Here is an 18,958-nt window from a genome sequence, read left to right as displayed (position 1 = left end):
TATAGTTGATCAATCTAGACAACAAACATATCATGTACTCGATTAATCAAGACAATGAACATATCGTGTACTCATTACAATCGATCAATCTAGACAACAAACATGTCATGTACCCATTAGAGTTCATCGATCGATTGTGAAGAAAGGCATGCAAGTAATCTTAGGGGCAACAAATGGAGACGTAATCGTGACAACCGTTGATGATGTGCATGCGGTCACTAAGAAAGATCAAAGGTTCATGGACAAAATAAGATGGTGGTTTGTATGATTCCATGGGTGAATCTGTTTGGACAGAGTTTCCTTGGGGTTGCTTAATTAGTACACAAGAATATTCCAGAGGCGAAGAAATGCATTCCGGTCCTGTCCTATCCCCTCTACTCCATTCCTTTCCGCTTTTTATTTTTGTATTGTGCATTAATCATGAAGAGCTGTATCAATCCCCTATAAGAAATGGAACTTTGTCCTACACATTCGCACCCCCTGTTTTGTTTGAGTTCTTTTTTGAAGGAATAATCTGTTTTTTTTTTATGGGGTTTTGAAGGAATTTTGAAGTTTTATTTGTGGGGATTTTGAAGGAAATTTTAAGTTTTGTTAGGGTTTTTGAAGGGGGTTTGGGAAGTTTTTTTGAAGGATTATTTAGATGTTTTAGAAGGAATTTTGCAAGGGTTTTGAAGGATTGCTTAGGGCTTGTTTTAGGTTGGTTTTTGTTTTCCTTCTTTTATCGGTTGCAGCAAAGAGAAATCTGTCAATCTGCTGTAGCTCTGAAGAAAAAATGTATGCTCCACTTGCTCCTTCTATGGAGCCATTATATAAGGGTGGTCCTTACAGAGATTTAGAAAGAGGAACTTTGCTTTACCCTAGTATTAGCCACGAGGAGAATCTGCTGAGATGGGCCTTTATCAGAAAGGTGTATTCTATTCTCAGCCTGCAGCTCATCCTCACTGCTGTCATCGCCAGTGCAGTTACCTTCTATCATCCAGTTGCACTGTTCTTTGTTGGAAACCCTGGACTGGTTATCTTTGTTTCCATTCTTCCGTTCATATGTAAGTTTATATGCCATATCACTCTCTCTTTTCTCATATTAATTCAGTTAATTTTTTTTATGAAATTTCTCTAATCAAATTATATTTGATTTTTTTTTTATGTATGTATGCATTGTTATAATCTTAACATAGTCTTGATTTTACCTGTGCTTGTATACATTTATTTGGATCCTACCATAATCTTTATCTTATTCATGCATGCTGTGTGCTTAAGTTTCATATGTTATGTCACAATAATTTTATTAGATTGCTGATTCTTATGCTTGCATTTGTTTTGATCTTGTCATCAGAAATTTGATTTGGTTTGATACATTCGTATGCTGATATTGGATTGGTTATCTTGGTTTCTATCCTACATTTTCATATGTAAGACTGAGTAAACTTTTTTATTAATGCAAGCGTTTGCTTTTGAGCTGGCATGCAAAATTGGCTTTGATTTAATGCACTTGTTTATATTTTGATTGTGAAATTTGGAATTTATGCATGTTTACATGCATTGTATCTCATCAACTCGTAGACGACTTTATGTATGTGTTTTATCACATCAAAATTTTCCTGATTGTATGTATTTGTTTTTTACCTGAGCCTGGAAATGTTTTGATTGTGTGCATGTATATGGGCATAGAGATAACAAATACAAGATCAGTACACATTCGTGCCAAGATAAAACAAGTCATACTGAAATTTCTCTGATTTTATCCATTCGTATATGACTTCCTTACTTGAGAAAGTTGGATATGATTCGTGTTAACTCATCTAGTTTAAGTACATGGGGCTACCTTGTGCAATATGTATAATGCATAATAAAACATGAATATATGGGTGATTCCACCTTCTTGCTAATTATAATCTCATGCTTAAACTCCTAAAATTAATTCTTTCACACAATGCATATGCTTAATTCTTTCACACAATACATATGCATTCCTTGTGCAGAAGCAGTATGGCTGCAATGAAATCTTTTTACCAATAGCAATTAATTGAATGAAATAGATATGAATGCCTTCTGTAAAAGCAATATGGCCAATTCATGATGCTTGTAAAGAATCATGAATATGTTGATGATGTTCTCTTACCGCTGGCATGTTTGTGCAATGGGTTACTTCTCATATGATATGAGAATCATCAGTCTGATGGTATATAATGAAACATGTCTACAATAATGATGTTAATCTCTTTCTGATGACATGTTTGTGCAATGGTCTGCCCACTTCAATTTCGTTATATGATATGACAATACTCAGTAGATGGTATAGAATGAGACTTCTATGAATTAAGTGATGGTATAATACGAAATGCATGTTTATGCAATGGTTGCCATTATATGTATTACTGATAATCATCATTGGATGGGTATATAATTCTTACTAATCATAAAACATGTTTGGTTATGCAGTGATCTGCTCGTTATATTACTATCACCAATCGCATCCAGCCAACCTGATATTGTTAGCTCTCTTTACAGCTTGTTTGAGCCTTAGTGTTGGCATGACATGTGCATTTACAAAGGGTAAGTATTCATTTGTGTTTCTAAAGCATCTGGATACTGAGTATTTTCCTGATTTGTATGTTTGCATCGAGGTACTACTCATCTTGTTACTTTAAGACTAAAAGAAGTAAATGTTAAGAATCTTATGCTGTTTATCTGGGCTATGTTGGATGATCGACATCCATATATGTATTGTGTCCATGTGGGATGTGGGTGGACAATGTTTTTAGTTGTTTTATGTGTCCATCTATGTGTGATGTGGGTCATCACCTCATGAATTTGTTTCATTGATCTATGTATCGTTGGAAAATATGCATTCTTGTGTTGTCATCTCGGTATGTATGTATCTTGGAAAATAAATATGACAGATATAGAGTCTATACTCTTTTTAGTTGATATTTTGTATCCACTCGTGCATGCTGTGGGTCTATATATGTATACAATTTGTATGCATTCTTTTCATGTGTTCTCATCATGTTTATCTATGCTATGTTGGGTAACATACACATGCATATGTTTAATGTCTATATTGCATCCCAAGCATACTCTTTTCTTTCCTTCACACACATTTATTACAAATTTTGAAGAGATCCTTGTATATGCCATTCATGTTGTTTCTTTCAATATTGGGTGCTACAGGGAAGATTGTGTGGGAATCTGCAGTTTTGACAGCAATTGTCGTGTCTTCTCTAACAATGTACACATTCTGGGCAGCTGAGAGGGGTCATGATTTCAGTTTCTTGGGTCCTATTCTGTTCACAACTCTGGTAGTTATCATCGTGTTCCTAATTATACAGGTACATGCACTTGTTAAGGATATTGATTTTATTATGTATAGGGTTCAGAATTTTTAGTGTTTTTTTTATGTCATTTCCATTTCCACAGCTATTTTTCCCCCTTGGGAGAATTGGGATTATGATATATGGAGGGGTTGCATCGATTCTGTTTAGTGCATTCATAATTTATGATACAGATCACCTCATTAAACGATATACATACGATGAATATATCTGGGCATCGGTTGCACTTTACCTCGACATTATCAACTTGTTTCTCTCTATAGTGACCCTATGTCGAGCTGCAGATACTTGAGAGGAACTTTATAAACAATAAAGAGTGATCGGAAAAGCAGAAAATGGAGGTGGATATAGGTGTGCATATATATATATATATATATATATTGTGTGTGTGTGTGTATGTGTACTCATGTTTTTGTAGCCTTTATCATATAGTGTATACTTAATGTTTATAATAGGTCAATGGTATGTATATAGGCATTTCAATACATAAGAAATGATATTGATTTCTTTGTTCATTGTTCATTGTTCATTGTTCAAGCCTTTCTAGGTTGCAGGTGTAAAGTATATGAAGTCCATGTTAACTTGGGGTATCATCAGTTTTATGTTATCATGTAGTATTCATTATGATTATTATTTCAAGCTCTATTCTTGGGTACATAAAAAGACTGTTAAATCTAAACAAAAAGGATGGCTACCGAATTGAATCAAGGATCTATCGTAGTATTTATTAAGAATCGAATCGGAATATTTAAGAAATTTGTGAATTCTAAAATTGTGTTTTTATTAAGAACTACATTCTGAGCTGATCATAACGATTGCAACATAAAGGAAATGATAATATCCCATCAAATTAGGAAATGAGAATGTTTGTTTGCGAGAAGCTCAATACAAAGTCTATTTTTGAAGAAATGGCTTGATTGTTTGTACTGGACACACTTGATTTGAACCTCAAGCGATTCTATGAAGTATGTGATCATTGAAGATAGATTACGAGAGGCATTAAGGGTGAAGTGATGAGGTGCTAAAATGTGAACATTGAATGGTACTTGTAATACAATGTAAGAAAGCTAGAATGTATTGACCACATCTTACTAATCCCATGATCTTGAGATCTCATGTTTGTGAGAAGCTCAATACAAAGTCCTATTTTGAAGAAATGGCTTGATTGTTTGTATTGGACACACTTGATTTGAACCTCAAGTGATGCTATGAAGTATGTGATCATTGAGGATAGATTACTAGAGGCACTAAGGGTGAAGTGATGAGGTGCTAAAATGTGAACATTGAATGGTACTTGTAATACAATGTAAGAAAGCTAGAATGTATTGACCACATCTTACTAACCCCATGATCTTGAGATCTTGGACTTGCAGTGGGGTGCTAGGTTACAAGTAACAAGTATGAAGATTTGTTAGGTATGCAATGAGAACTTAGTAGAGGATGAATATCTTTGTCATATGCTCAATCTATTATGTAATTCACAAGTGGTATAGGCCTTGTTAGGAGGCCATAATAATTGAAGTGTCATACTCACTTTCCACCAAGAAGGGCGAGTGCGTATATCTTCACACATTATTTTCACATAGACAGTTTTTATTAGACAATAGTAACCCCCCACTCTAAGGAGGAAGGAGTCATGTACAAGACAAAATATTTATATACTTATTAAGTCCGATAGGTCAAATTTGGTCTCCCCGTGGATAAAAAATCAAATCTTGTCCAATCTTATCTCAAAACAAAGCCAATAGGAATAGAAAACAAGAAGAACAAAACAATCAAACATAGACATTTGAGCACCTCGAAAACGTTTCTTTACATTCTCTATTGCACAGAATCCTTTGAAGTCCACACTAGGCTAACCTAACTTAGGTATATATTTCTACATTTGTATATCCCAAGTTTTTCAAGTGAAGTTTCTTTTTACCTATTAGGCCCAAGTCTTCGGTATTTAGTATGAAATTTATGCAGACAACCATATCACATGTAAACTTTCATAAGCTTGCTTATAATATGTCATGGAAGTATTGAGTACGATATCAATTATGAAATCTCCTTTCTTCTTGATAGGGTTTCTTCTTGATATGCATAGTAAAAATAGATGGTTTTGCATGAAAGCTGATTTCAAATGTTGTTTTGTTAATTTTGGGCCTCAAATGATCTTGAATCAATCAAGGCTCTCTTTTGTGGTGATAAAAGCCTTTTACCTTACGACCTTTGCCTTTAAACCAATATTTTTATAGGACATAAATCGAAAGTTGGTATTAAACAACCCCATTATTATATAGATGCACATAAATGGGTTATCGATTATTGTATCTGTTTTGGTTGTACCTTCTTTCCGTGCTTAGTCATTGTTTTGTTTGTTAAGATTTCTAAAGTTTAGGTATCTGATAATTTATTGTAGCTTAAAGAATATCATTGTCTTTGATTTGAAATGTAGAATATCATCCCATCCTTATCTAGAATTTGTATCAATTTGAGCAAATTTGGTCAACATAGCGCTTGTATTGGTGGTTTGTTATTTGGTAACAAGAATTTAATTTAGTGGCTTGGGTAGTATTATGTCATTGTTGATTGTTTGAAATGTTAATTCCATGTTGATTGGCTAAATTGATAGACACTAGTAGTGTTTCAATGACTTCGAACATATCACTTGCAAGCAAAATGTTCAAGAAAACAAACATAGCAGATAGCTATTTAAATTTCATTGCATAATATAAGACATTTGATTGATAAATAGAATACAAGCCCCAAAGAACTTTCAAATTATGCCTCATTGTCACTAATTTCTAAGCTAATGTGAACATAATTCATAGTTGCTCACTAGAAGTATTTGGTAAAATAACGACTTAGGGAAATTTGATGTGTATAATACAATATCCAAGGTTGTGGAGAAAAGAACTTTGAGCTTTGAGTTTGTATAAAGTTATGAATCTTATATCCATAAATGAACTTCGTACCTCCGATGTAAATGCAAACGTTTACCTGAAGTTACGAGAAAACAATGAGCATCTCCCACATTAATTAGTTGTGGTTCAAAAGTAAAGGACATCAAAAATTCAGGAGGATCGTAATGTTTTGTCATGTGCACACGGAAATACACATACAATGAGATGAGATTTGGGATCTTCCGATGAAAATGCATATGAGACGAGTTTGGTTCTTGACTAGAGTGTGCATGCCTTTTAAATTAATGAAGGATGACGAAATTGAGAGAACGTGGGATCCAATATTTTTTTCTTTCTTTCTCATAAATGATTCACTTCAAACGTGTCATGGAGAAAGAAAACCATCAAAAGTGCAATGAAGAGAATATATATATTCCATCATTGTATTGCACATTATTCTTGTGAATCACTCACATTCCACTTCTTTGTCTTTTATTATAATCTCTTTGAACACGAAGCATGTTGCTTGCTTCTAAATTAACTAATAGTAAATTAGAGAACCTGGAAGCTTAATTTTATGGACTTAGTTTAACACCCACAAGAAGAAAATCTCATTTGAAAACATATGAAACTCTAAATGTGATTTCATATCTAACGCAATGACTTATTTATCTTTAGTCAAGTTAAGGTTTACTAGCTGGCAACATTCGTCTAACTCAAACAAGAGAAGTTGAATCCTGGAAATAACTAGCTTCATGACAAAAGGGAGAATTGTAATGGCATGGTTTTAAAATAAAAGATACTCTTTACGAGATTTTTGACCTTCTTAGAAAACTTCCAACAATGGCAAGCATGGCAAAAATCGATTGGAACCTGAATCAAAATCAATCATGGGGTATGTGGACAATAAGCATTCCATGGTTGGGAAGTTCGTTAATGGTGGCAAAGTAAATCTATGTTATGGATGAGAAAAGCAACAAAACAAAGACAAGGAAACAAAATGTGGAAAGCAATAGTTAATAAGAAATTTAGGTGTTAATTAGACGAAATGAGATTATTGGAGAAGCAATTTGGAAATGGAATTAAGTTCGAGTTCGCAACAACAACACACAATCTAGTTGTTGATGTGGTCGAATGTGATAGTGCTCTCAACCCACACGGTTGTGATCAGGCGGGAAAATAGAGCCTAGACAATAGATTTACATTGACACGAGATCGATAAGACTGATAACAAGACTTTCATAGATCGTTGACACGAGATCGATAAAACTGATAACGAGACTTTGAAGTTGGTTTTTAGGAGAGTCTTAGATATATATATGTTTGTCTACTACCTCCTAGGCCCCCCACCTGAAACAACATCTCTCCAGGTGTGACTCTATCGATCGCTTGCTTTTGAAATAGATTGTCATTATTGATGTTCTGCTTTTTTTGACAAAGTGTGCTTTATCCGGAGCATGTGGCTTGCGGTTAGGATATATGGAAAAGTGTAGGTGGTTAAAAAAAAAGCGGTAGCCCCAATTTTGTCCCTTGCCCAAAGATGTCCAAGATAAAAAAAAAAGTACTTGAATCCTTGACCAAGACCACAACAGAAACAAAGGTGAATGCTTGACCAGACCACAAAAGAGATGAATGCTTGACCAGACCCCAAAAACGAAGTGAATAATGAAATGCCTAAAGATGTCCAAGATAAAAAAAGGACTTGAATGCTTGACCATACCAGAACAGAAACAAAGATGAATTCTTGACCAAATCACAAAAAGATGAATGCTTGACCAAACCCCAAAAACAGAGTGAATAATGAAACGCCCAAAGATGGTCATGATAAAAAAAGGTCTAGAATCCTTGACCAGACCACAAAAAGATGAATGCTTGACCAGACCCCAAAAAAGGAGTGAATAATGAAATGCCCAAAGATGTCGAAAATAAAAAAAGGTCTTGAATCCTTGACCAGACCACAAAAAGATGAATGCTTGACCAGACCCCAAAAAAGGAGTGAATAATGAAATGCCCAAAGATACAAAAGGTCTAGAATCCTTGACCAGACCAGAACAAAAACAAGAGATGAATTCTTGACTACACCACAAAAAGGTGAATGCTTGACCAGACCCCAAAAAAGGAGTGAATAATGAAATGCCCAAATATTTCCAAGATAAAAAAAGGTCTTCAATCCTTGACTAGACCAGAACTGAAACAAAGATGAATTCTTGACCAAGACCACAAAAAGATGAATGCTTGACCGGACCCCAAAAAAGGAGTGAATAATGAAATATGCCCAAAAGATGTCCAAGATAAAGAAAGGTCTTGAATCCTTGACCAGACCAGAGCAAGAAAACAAAGATGAATTCTTGACCAAGACCACAGAAAGAAGAATGTTTTGACCAGACCCCAAAAATATAGAGAGTGAATAATGAAATGCTTGACCTAAAACCCAGAGACCAGAAGAAGAAGGAACAAGCTATAAGCTACTACGAAGAAAGAAAGAGCAGTTTCTCGCAGTTTTTAGAAACAGGGGGGGGGGGGACCCACAATTGATTGTAAGGAAAGGGTTCATGAATCATGGAGGAAACAGAGAGAGAGTGAGACAGACCAACGCAGGACTCGTGCAAATCCTTGACGTTCTGTTTCTCTCTCTCTCTCTCTCTCTCTCAACCCTATATAAAAGCTCCCATGATCACATTAGGCATATCTGATCTTAGGGCCACTGACGCTCTGCTCTTGTTTATAACTAATACCACTACCTTAGATTCACATTTAAGAAGATATCATTTGATTCTTCCCATATGGGTGCGTTTACATCCACTCATATCCATGGAGATCTCCATCATGATGATCGGAACTATTTGCTTGGCCTTCTTGTTGGAGAGAAGATCGTTGAGCTTCATTCAGATTTCTGGGAAAGATTGCTTGGGCTGCCACTCCTTCCCCTTGATCATTCCTCCGACAAAATAATCGAGGCAGCATGCAAAACCATGAGTATGGTCACATGTGTCTATATTTGCGTATACATATAAAAACTGAGAGAGAAAGAGATGGTGATGGTGATGGTAATGCTGGTGGTGATGATTTAATCTCCTTTGGATGCCCATATTGTGACCTATGGGACCTGAAGTAGAAAACCCTTACATGATAGGATTCTCTTATGATAGATCAGAGGAAGATATGTACATACATGTATATAGTCGCCTGAGGTCAAATGTGATCTACTGGACCAAATTGAAACATCTTCACGTCGTTTTTTTGGCTTGATCAGCGCCTCTTGATGTTCTAGAATTTTAGCAATGATCATTACTATTGTAGAGTTGGTGATGAGCTCTTGATGTTCAAGAATTTTACTAGTGAACGCTTCAATTGTGACTGCATGTTGTTGAGAGATAAATGTGTGTAGGGATAGGTTAAGATTGAGAAGCATAGTCAGAGAGAGAGAGAGAGAGAGAGAGAGAGAGAGAGAGAGAGAGAGATTGTTCTTTTCCGGATGCATGCAGCACAGAATTGTGTTTTCACATGTCACTTAGCTAAGTTACTTCTACACCTGGCCTGGAAACTAGAAGGTGTTTCATGTACTCCTGGATCAGAACTGTCTCTTGTGAAGGCTCTGAATGCAGCACGATTTTCCATTGTGTTCCTCAAGTATGTGATTGAACATAGAACCAATTTGGAAAGTTGTTTATCCTTGTGCCTGAATGAGAAGGATGCTGAAGGCATTGGGCTCTCAAAAGGTTTTTTTCCAAACATTGGTCAACATCTCAACTTAAAAATAGTTTTTTGGTAGAATTGCAATGTCTCTAAACATTCCTTGTGTGCTTATCAGGTAATCAGAATGTAGTCCAATCTGTTGTAAAATCCATGCTTTTTTTCATTAGTAACTCGGATATCAAGTAAGTATGCTTATTTCCAAAGTTTTTGTTATCATAATGATGTTTTTGATTTGGATGTTTACTTCTTTTCTGTTTGAAGCTCATCTACATATTGGCTGCATTTGGAGGTTGGGAACCTTTTCTTTGTCATGATGTCAACGCAGCTTTATACTACAATAGACGGTGGCCATATGTTCCTTGAAGCAGCAATGTCGCAGGTAACACGTGCTATGTTTTAGTATCGAAGAGTTTGAGGATCTTTCTGTACTATGAAACCTAGTCTGTATCGTAATGGTCACGTAACCAATTAAGTTTTGTTGGGAAAAGTGGTTTCTATCGGCAGTTATTGTTCTTTGAAAAATAAATAGTAATACAATATCGTATATATTGTTTTTCAGGATCTTGCTCTTGTAAGGGGTGTTGTGTCAAAGTTGCTTACATCATATATAATCAGGTTGACCATGCCAGCGGAAACAACATATTACAAGGCTTTCTCAAACAGGGACCAAGGATTGCTTCATGTAGTTGGTTCAACAGCTGGTTAGTAATGATTGTTAAATGTCCATCCATGGCAAGGACTATGAATTTGGCTCTTAAATATTGAATGTTTATCATTGTATGTCTTTGCAGTGAGTGTTTTGCGGTTGCCATATTCATTATTGAGCCCAAACAGCAAACCAGAGTTAAATTCTCTTGCTAAGAATAGTCTGTTGCTGCTTTTAGCTCTGATACACTACCCTAGATCCCTTCAAAAGGATGACACTACAGATGGAAAATCTGACAAATGTAAAGGAGAAATGGTGGCTATAACATTGCCTGCTCAACAACACATGATGCAAAATTCCTTTCTTCAAGCCCTTGATTCGGCAAGGGATAGTGAATGTAATTATGTTCTTCATTATTTGTGTAATCCTGATACTGTGGATATATTAAACTCGAGATACTTATAAAACCCTTGTATTCGCATATTTGGAAAGCAGTTGATCTTATCCAAAAAGACGAAGATAGTCAAGGAGGAGCTATGATAAGGGTTCCCTTTAGAGCGCTATATGATATCTTGGGATTGTAAGTCAATGTTCATGGCCATGATGCCATATGTATTTATTTCAATATTCTATTTTAAAACAGCATATTCTTAAGGTTATAGAAAAATAATGCTTTATAACATATTCTTGTGATAAACTGCTGCCTTCATAACATGTAGGTTGCATAGACCCATCTTTAGTTACATTACGGATACAAACTTCTCTCAAGTTTGTCTGGTTCATGCTCGCCATACCATTTCTCAGAATGTAACTCTCACCATATTGCTGCGTTACTAGCATTGTTTTGCATGAATTAATACAAAATCACATTTTTATGAATAATATCTAAGAGGGTTTCCCCATTGTGGGTGTTTAGCTATGTGTTATAAAAGGCAGATAACACTCTTGTTGCATTGAGTTTCTCGATTTATAGAGGCTTAGGTCATATATATATTTAGTTCCTTACACAATTGTTATGAAAGAGGACTAGTATATACACATTAGAATAGAATAGAATAGAAATGGAAACTGAATAATCTTATGATATTTGAGGAAACAAACCTTTTTGTTCATTCACATAATACTTTAGTTTGCTATGTCACTGACATAGTTTCTATGTAATATGATGCTGGATGTGTTTTATGTGCCAACGTTTATAATTGTGTTTAAATACCTTAAGATACCGTTGCCATGCTATTGTATTTTAGTTCCAATTTTTATCTTTTGGTACTTCATATATTTCTTATTAACATACATTTTTCCTACATTACAGATATTTGAGAGATGAAATGTCAGTTCTTTTGTTGTACACTCTGCTGCATAGAAATCCTTTCTTCCTCGAGTATGTTTTGGTGCGAACAGATCTGGACACACTTGTAAGCAACGTTGTTATTGACATAAGTTTTTTTGATAGTTTGTTGGTTTTGTTTAACTAGGATGCAATGCTTCAGGTCATGCCTTTGCTGGAAACACTGTATGATGCACCAAGTAAAACTCGGAAGCATGTCTACATGTTGCTAATAATACTTCTAATCCTTGGTCAGGATGCATCATTTAATGCAGCGATACACAAGCTGGTAAGACATGTCATGCACCTAGGATTTATCTCCTCCTAATGGAGAATCTGACAATGGAAGAAGCATAACGAGAGAGTTAGATAACATAATGAAAACAATTTAACCATAGCTTTTCCTATGTTGTCAGGTACTTTCTGATGTCCCGTGGTATAAAGAACGTCTTCCAACAGAAACAACACTAGGCTCATTAATGGTTGTTATTCTCATTCGTATTGTTAAATACAACCTCTCCAAATTGAGGGTAAGTTGAATGCATAAAATTAATTTCGTTCATAGTTAGTTTTGCCGTTTATCATTAATGTATTCTAAATTTTCAGGATGTCTATTTATACTCAAATGGTTTGGCAATTCTTTCAAACATGGCTCCACATGTACACAAATTGAATGCATATGCAACTGAAAGGCTTGTCAGCCTTTTTGAAATGCTGTCACACAAGTATGTTGTGTATGGCAATGTCAGAGAATAAAAGGACCTTTTGCATATCTATGATCTGTTTTGTTAATTTTCCTTTTGATAATTCTTTCAGGTATATGAAGCTGGAAAATCATAGTACTGATACTTCCAATATGCAATTGAGCTCTGATGATGGTGCACATGATAGGAGGGATGTTGTATGTAACTTAACTTAATTCTTAAAGTGATTATATTCTGTAGTATTAGCGAATTCGTATTCAATAACGATTTTTTACTAGTGCAAAAACATCATTTCCAAATGGGATAGTGGGCCGTGGCACAAATCATGCATGTGCATGCATACATTTCTACATCACAACTCAATCTTATAGGATAATTAACTGTTCCTTAAAGTGGATGTCTGTAAATGTCTTTCTTTCTTATTGGAAACCAGTAATTATGTTGAAAACATTAATGTACAAAATCGGATATGAGCACCGTGCTCATACCTTTCAAAAACACTGATAGAAAAGAGAAGACCGATCTGTGGAGATAACCTGAAGTTGATAATAATCAAGACGATTTTTTTTTACAAGGAGTCCAATATATCCATAAATTCCAGAAGGAATATAGGAGTTATTCATGAGAAAATATGGTGGATAAATACTGTGACGTTAGTACATACCAAGCCATATCAACTTTGAGCAGCTGTTGGAAAGAATTGGGCATAACTTTCCTGATCCACTACATCCAAAATTTACTGAATTCTCTTTTTGTGATAAAATAGCTTCTTATGAGTGACCTTTTTACTCTATGATAGGCATTTCAGTAGGTTGTATTATTTTGACTACCATAAGTATAGTTTTACTCTATGATAGGCATTCAGTAGGTTGTATTATTTTTTACTACCATAAGTATAGTTTTCCTTTCAAGCATTGCAATGTTTTCTTAGTTTTTTCGGTAAGCATTATAGCATATTCTTTTTGTTCTTTATTTAATATTCTCTACTCTTCTTGAGAATGAGTGGAACATAGTTTTTATGTGCTTCAATCTAATCAAAGCTTCTCATTTAAGAACAAATTTAAGTTTTTCTATATTCATCATTAAACCATTGATCAACTCTTTTTTGACATCAGTAATTACATTTGTGAGTTTTCCCATCAGTTACATCGCTGAATCAATTATAGCTTTCTTAAGGCATATCCATGCAATATTTGCAGCCGACAGAAATTCACATTTATACTGATGTTCTACGGATAGTCTTGGAAATCATCAATGCCATCTTGACTTATGCACTACCACAGAACCCTGAGGTGAGTGTTCCAGAGCTTTCATCTGTTTTGTAAGTTTGAAGCTAAACAAATAATATGTATTCATTCTTTTCATGATTATGTATATTTCTACAGATGGTGTATGCGATCCTCCATAGGCAAGAGATCTTCCAGCCTTTCCGGAACCACCCACAATTGAAAGAACTTATGGACAACCTCTTTACAGTAATATCTATCTATCCTAAACACATTCATCCTGAATGGTTTCTTTCCTTCGAAAAGAACATATGTATATATGTATAACATGCATATATGGTTTGTTGCAGGTCATCGACTTCTTCAATTCTAGAATAGATTCCCAAGATCGGGAAGAAGAGTGGTCAGTTGAAACAGTGCTCCAAGTAATCATCGACAATACTAGGTCTTGGCGGGGAGATGGCATGAAGGTAAAATGTATTTGAGTTAAAAGCCATTCTAATGATATAATTGTCTTAAGTTTTTTCTAAGTTTATATATATATATATATATAATGTTTTGTTTCTCTGACCAGATGCTGGCACAACTTCGATTCACATACGAGGAGGAACCTCACCCAGATGAATTTTTTGTACCATATGTTTGGCAATTAGTTGTTTCGGATAGGTAAAAACCTTAACTTCAAATGTGACAGACCTTGTGTGAAATTTTAAGACTGTTAATTCCTTTACTAAGTGAGGTTGGATTTCTGTGTTTTTATCACTGACTATTAAAGAGGGCCCAAGCAAATACTTCCAGCTAGCTAGTCATTGTCTTATGGTTCATTCTGTACCTGGAAGTAAGCCTTTGAATCGAAGATCCCATTTCTTGAAAGAACCATAAATAAAAAATCACTCTTTGGTTGCTATGCTATTAAAATCTTCTTTCAAAAAGCTTGAAAATCTCTATTAAACTAGGCAATGTGAAACCCATCTAGGAACTAAGTCAATTCCTTACGTAGACTAGGACAACTTATAAGACCCTTATAACTACCTATATAGAATAGGGTGAATTAATCTGTTACATCGGCGAGATTAAAGTTAACCCTTAATATCAACTTGAACTTAAAACTTGATAATGCAAATTTAGTCTTAATGAACCATGTGGTTCATGCGAATATCTCCTTGTGTATTAGTTTGCTTTCTTAATCTTCTAACTCAAGCTTCCCTTTGTATCTTTCCCTCAGTGGTATTACGTGGAATCTCAACAAGACCTCACTAATTCCAAGCAAGCCAGTTGGGGAGGTATGCTCAATGCCATGTTGTATTGGAATATTGCTTCATTTGCATACTTGGTGATGTGATTGGCAACTTGTTATCTTGTTTCAGCATCATACAGTGGAAAGGAAGGTATTCTTGTAACACCTTCCATGTTGAAATGAACAACTCTGTACAAATGTATGTACAAAAAGCGTCTCAATAATGTAAGCCACAGCCACATAAGAAGGCATCCATGGAAGAACCATACTAGTTTCACTATTTACAAAGGAGTCTGTATGGAGAAAATAACGTGTTGAGAATGATTTCTTTGTCAGTTGTAAACATCCAGAGTGAGTTTTATTGAATTAGAACAAGAAAACTAGTTTTGGGTGCAACACGAAGAAATGTTATATTTTCTCTTGGTTATGAACATTTAATTGGACAAATTTGCTGAAAAAGAGCAGAATCAACCCTTAAAAAACATCACATGGAACCACCGAATCTAAAGACAGCAAGCTTTTCATCATTAAGAGCATCATCACCCTATTCATGCACAATTGGCATACAAACCTTGATAAATGAATAAAGCACTTGCTTTTGATTAGAGTTGATAACATTCCTTTTCTTTTTGGTGATAACAATTCTTGATCACTCTCCAATAGGCCCCTAGTGATGGTTTATGAAAAGGGAAAAAAAGCTTTACCATTGCTAGTTGCCAGAGGCATAAGCCATTACCACAAGATTTAAACACATGCCACCCCGTTTGAAGGTGAATTTCTCTTACTTTGGATGGCAATCCCCGTTTTACCATCAATGGTCAACTCAACAAAACTTGAACATAAGCACATTGTTCTTAAGCTTAGGCATATGACAAGACAACCATGATCTTCTTTCAAAGAAAGCATGTTGTCATTTAGCATAGCAATAATCTCTAATGCAAGGTAGAATTATATGTACGAAGATCATTTCAATCTGAATTTCAATTTTGAAATGAACTCATATTGAAATTCTTGTACTTTGTGGATTGAGCCCTAAACCCTTTCTTTCCTGTGGGTTTGCAATAATTTGTGCTTCATAGAACATTCTCTCTTCATCTAAATAAATTTATTTTACATAAGCTCTTGCTTTTGGTTCTTTATCGGATCTTTTGTTCTTTCTTTCTCTCTCTCTCTCTCTCTCTCTCTCAATAACTTTGTCATTAAGAAAAGAGTAATAGTCAACAAGAATGTGGTTCTTAAGTTTTCTTTAGCTTTGATTCATAGAGAAACTTTGTTTGGTCAATTGTTTTGAAATTCATAGTGTAGTTACAAACATCCTTGCATGCAATGTTCTTTAAGACAAATTTCAACAAAGTTTTCTTCAAACTTTGCTATCAAATTTTTGTTTATTGTATGGAAAATAATTCAAAGTTAAGCTCCCAATCACTTGCAAAATACATTAGCAAAAGATGCGACTTCTTGCATATTAACTCCCTACATTAATTACAAAATAAGTCATGCAAATTACAAAGTTTTGATTGCTAATCACTTTTTAATGAGAAAGTGATGGGTGCGCAGATGGAACAAATAAGAACATATAGAGCAAATTAAACATGGACCAAAAAAGAATCTCGAATAATGCCTTCTTCCTTTTATGGTCGCACATTGTTGAATGTGTCTCCTAGGTGTTAAACTTGAACCACGAAACAAAAGTACATGCCTAGTGTTATGGCAATGATTGGATTTGTGCTTGGAGATGGTTAAGGGAGGTGTAGATGAGTAACGAGTTAGTTAAAGCTGTTTGGCAAGGACAAAAAATGTGCGTTAAACCTTTGCATGAGTGAGGGGTTTTAAAAGCCATTAAAATTATGTTCTTAGAGAGAGAGAGAGAGAGAGCAAATGCATAGGTTACTACAAACTTGGAGTTGTCATCCATAAAGGAGTTACTTTATCTTTCTCATTAGTGTAAGTTACTTTCCTTAGGAAACACATACCTATATAATGATGTCATTCATTATGATTGCACATTTATTTCTCATATTCTACAATTTAATGATTTCTTTCATTTTTCTCTTGTCATGACTGCCATGCAAGACTTGGACATTTTATTTTAAATGATTTCTCTCTTATGGCCTCCTTAGGACAACCTTGCTTTTATGATGTTAATGAGTTATTGAATACTTGCATCCTACAACATTAAAATGTATATGATGGAGAGAAAAGAAATAGGAATAATTTTTTGCATGCAAAAAGTCGACTATGTACGAATGGTCCCAAAAGTGCAAAAACTCGTGTATTTATTGGAGAAGTGTTAATAATTAGGTAATTAACTAAGTGAGTATTGATAAAGTAGTGGAATATTATGTGATTTGTGTGTGTATGTGTGTGAGAGGAAGATACACTTATGAACAATAATATAAATGGGGGATGATTAACAAGAGTGTAGCTAAAGACCATTCTCTATATTAATAAGCATCATCAAATACAAAAATACCCACAATGAGGTATATATTTTTTCTCATGTGCAAAGGTGCACATGTGAGTAGAATATAGGTACAAAGGTGTAAGTCCTATATTAAGTGAACATGGGAGTGGAGGATCTATAATGTATCCCACTCAAGTACAAAATCTTTTTAAGGCTTTAAGGTCAGCACACTAACTAGATTCTATCTAGGTAACTACTAAGTTACGTGTGTTGACTAACTAGCTAAATTTGAGCTTGATATCTCAACACGCCCCCTCAAGCTCAAGTGTGAGGTGTCCGCCGTCCGCTTTGGCTTTCATCGGCTTCGACCTTTTCGAGGCAGTCTTCGTTCCTCCCCCTCAAACCGGTGAAGACGGCTTGTAGTGTGAAGTGGGCGAAGGCTGACTGCTTCCACCCATCGTGGGTCACGAGCCACTTCTGTAGAACCCTTAGGCTCTTGTTCAGCCGCTACCTTCATCGCGAAGGCATAATGATGGGCCATATACTCGTTGTAGCCAAGCTGAGTGATAGGATTCTTCTCTCTAGATGAGCGTCAAAGTTTTTCGCTTGCCAATGTGATCGCCTTCTTTACTCTGGGTGTATGTATGATGGGTACACTAAACTCACTGTCTAGTGAGGGAGTCGACACATCCGAATCACTGTCGTTGGGGTGGTTGACTTCATATTTGGGCATCTTACCTTTGCCTTTGTCCGATCCGACCCCTAGTTGAGACGCACTTGGAAGGCTTGAAGGCTCATGTGGTCAGCTTAGCTCGGTAGGGCTTGGATTGTCCTTTGGTAAAGGACTTGGTTGAATATCATCATCTGAGTTGACATTCAACTCTTCCTCCGTCGGGTCAGGTGGAGCCGAATCAGGCTTATACCAAGATGCCAATTCATTGAAGACTGTGTCTCGATTTACCCGAACAACTCGGGTCGAAGGGTTGAAGCACTTGTATGTCTTCTTCTCAGACGAGTATCCTACGAGGATACATTTCTCCGACTTCGTGTCGGGCTTCTGTTGATTTTCATCCGGGATGCCTACATTCACAATGCTTCCAAACACTTTGAGGTGCAACAGGATAAACTTCCTTCCGACAAGGAGCTCGTATGGAGGTGGCTCATGCACTCCATGAGATAGACGACCGTGGATGCCGCTTCGGTCCAATAGAAGTTCAACATGTGCTTCTCATGCATCATGGCGCGTGCTACCTCGAGTATATGTCGATTCTTCCTTTTAGAGACTCCATTTTGTTGGGGTGTGTGTCGGCATGAAAATTCTCTCCGTATGCCTTCACCTTGGAGGTACGAGATGAATTCGTCGGAGAAGTACTCCTTCCCTCCATCCGATCTTAGGCATCGAATGTGCCAACCGGTTTCTTTTTCGACTTGGACCTTGAGCTTTTGGTAGTAGGAGAGCCCTTCACTCTTCTTTTTCATTGGGAAGATTCACGTGTAG

The 18,958-nt window shown here is 35.7% G+C and overlaps 2 protein-coding genes across 3 annotated transcripts; both read left to right on the top strand.

The window, feature by feature from the left end:
* The first annotated feature begins 637 nt into the window (after window positions 1-637).
* Window positions 638-3,854, top strand: LOC147852910 (protein LIFEGUARD 2-like). Its single transcript, XM_087332798.1, has 4 exons — window positions 638-1,043; window positions 2,440-2,553; window positions 3,172-3,329; window positions 3,418-3,854. The coding sequence occupies exons 1-4, from the start codon at window positions 773-775 to the stop codon at window positions 3,622-3,624; spliced, it is 750 nt and encodes a 249-aa protein (XP_087188924.1). The 5' UTR covers window positions 638-772; the 3' UTR covers window positions 3,625-3,854.
* A 4,969-nt stretch (window positions 3,855-8,823) lies between these two features.
* LOC147852909 (dyggve-melchior-clausen syndrome protein) lies at window positions 8,824-15,273 on the top strand. 2 transcript variants are annotated; one of them, XM_087333226.1, is made up of 18 exons: window positions 8,824-9,196; window positions 9,706-9,939; window positions 10,032-10,098; window positions 10,178-10,295; window positions 10,476-10,617; window positions 10,708-10,959; window positions 11,058-11,142; window positions 11,875-11,977; window positions 12,053-12,178; window positions 12,306-12,371; window positions 12,496-12,614; window positions 12,706-12,790; window positions 13,793-13,885; window positions 13,979-14,068; window positions 14,170-14,289; window positions 14,394-14,485; window positions 15,045-15,102; window positions 15,187-15,273. In XM_087333226.1, exons 1-18 carry the CDS (start codon window positions 9,004-9,006, stop codon window positions 15,217-15,219), a joined length of 2,076 nt encoding a protein of 691 aa, XP_087189352.1. In that variant the 5' UTR covers window positions 8,824-9,003; the 3' UTR covers window positions 15,220-15,273. The 2 variants fall into 2 exon arrangements, with proteins under 2 accessions (XP_087189352.1, XP_087189351.1); XM_087333225.1 differs by having other exon boundaries at window positions 8,825-9,196; window positions 12,306-12,419.
* Window positions 15,274-18,958: the final 3,685 nt, after the last annotated feature.

The sequence above is a fragment of the Azolla caroliniana genome, unplaced genomic scaffold (genome assembly GCF_043228905.1).
Source record: "Azolla caroliniana isolate FFs.n. ecotype wild unplaced genomic scaffold, voAzoCaro1.0.p SCAF_17, whole genome shotgun sequence".
Classification (NCBI taxonomy): domain Eukaryota; kingdom Viridiplantae; phylum Streptophyta; class Polypodiopsida; order Salviniales; family Salviniaceae; genus Azolla; species Azolla caroliniana.
This window is presented reverse-complemented; position numbering and strand designations above follow the sequence as displayed.

What these genes read in the sequence shown, in the direction of transcription:
- LOC147852910 (XM_087332798.1), top strand. Translation starts at nt 773, where the DNA reads ATGTATGCTCCACTTGCTCCTTCTATGGAGCCATTATATAAGGGTGGT. An exon ending in GACATGTGCATTTACAAAGG is followed by an intron (nt 2,554 to 3,171) that starts GTAAGTATTCAT and finishes TGGGTGCTACAG; the next exon opens with GGAAGATTGTGTGGGAATCT. An exon ending in TCGTGTTCCTAATTATACAG is followed by an intron (nt 3,330 to 3,417) that starts GTACATGCACTT and finishes CCATTTCCACAG; the next exon opens with CTATTTTTCCCCCTTGGGAG.
- LOC147852909 (XM_087333225.1), top strand. Translation starts at nt 9,004, where the DNA reads ATGGGTGCGTTTACATCCACTCATATCCATGGAGATCTCCATCATGAT. An exon ending in AGGCATTGGGCTCTCAAAAG is followed by an intron (nt 9,940 to 10,031) that starts GTTTTTTTCCAA and finishes TGTGCTTATCAG; the next exon opens with GTAATCAGAATGTAGTCCAA. An exon ending in GGCGGGGAGATGGCATGAAG is followed by an intron (nt 14,290 to 14,393) that starts GTAAAATGTATT and finishes TTCTCTGACCAG; the next exon opens with ATGCTGGCACAACTTCGATT.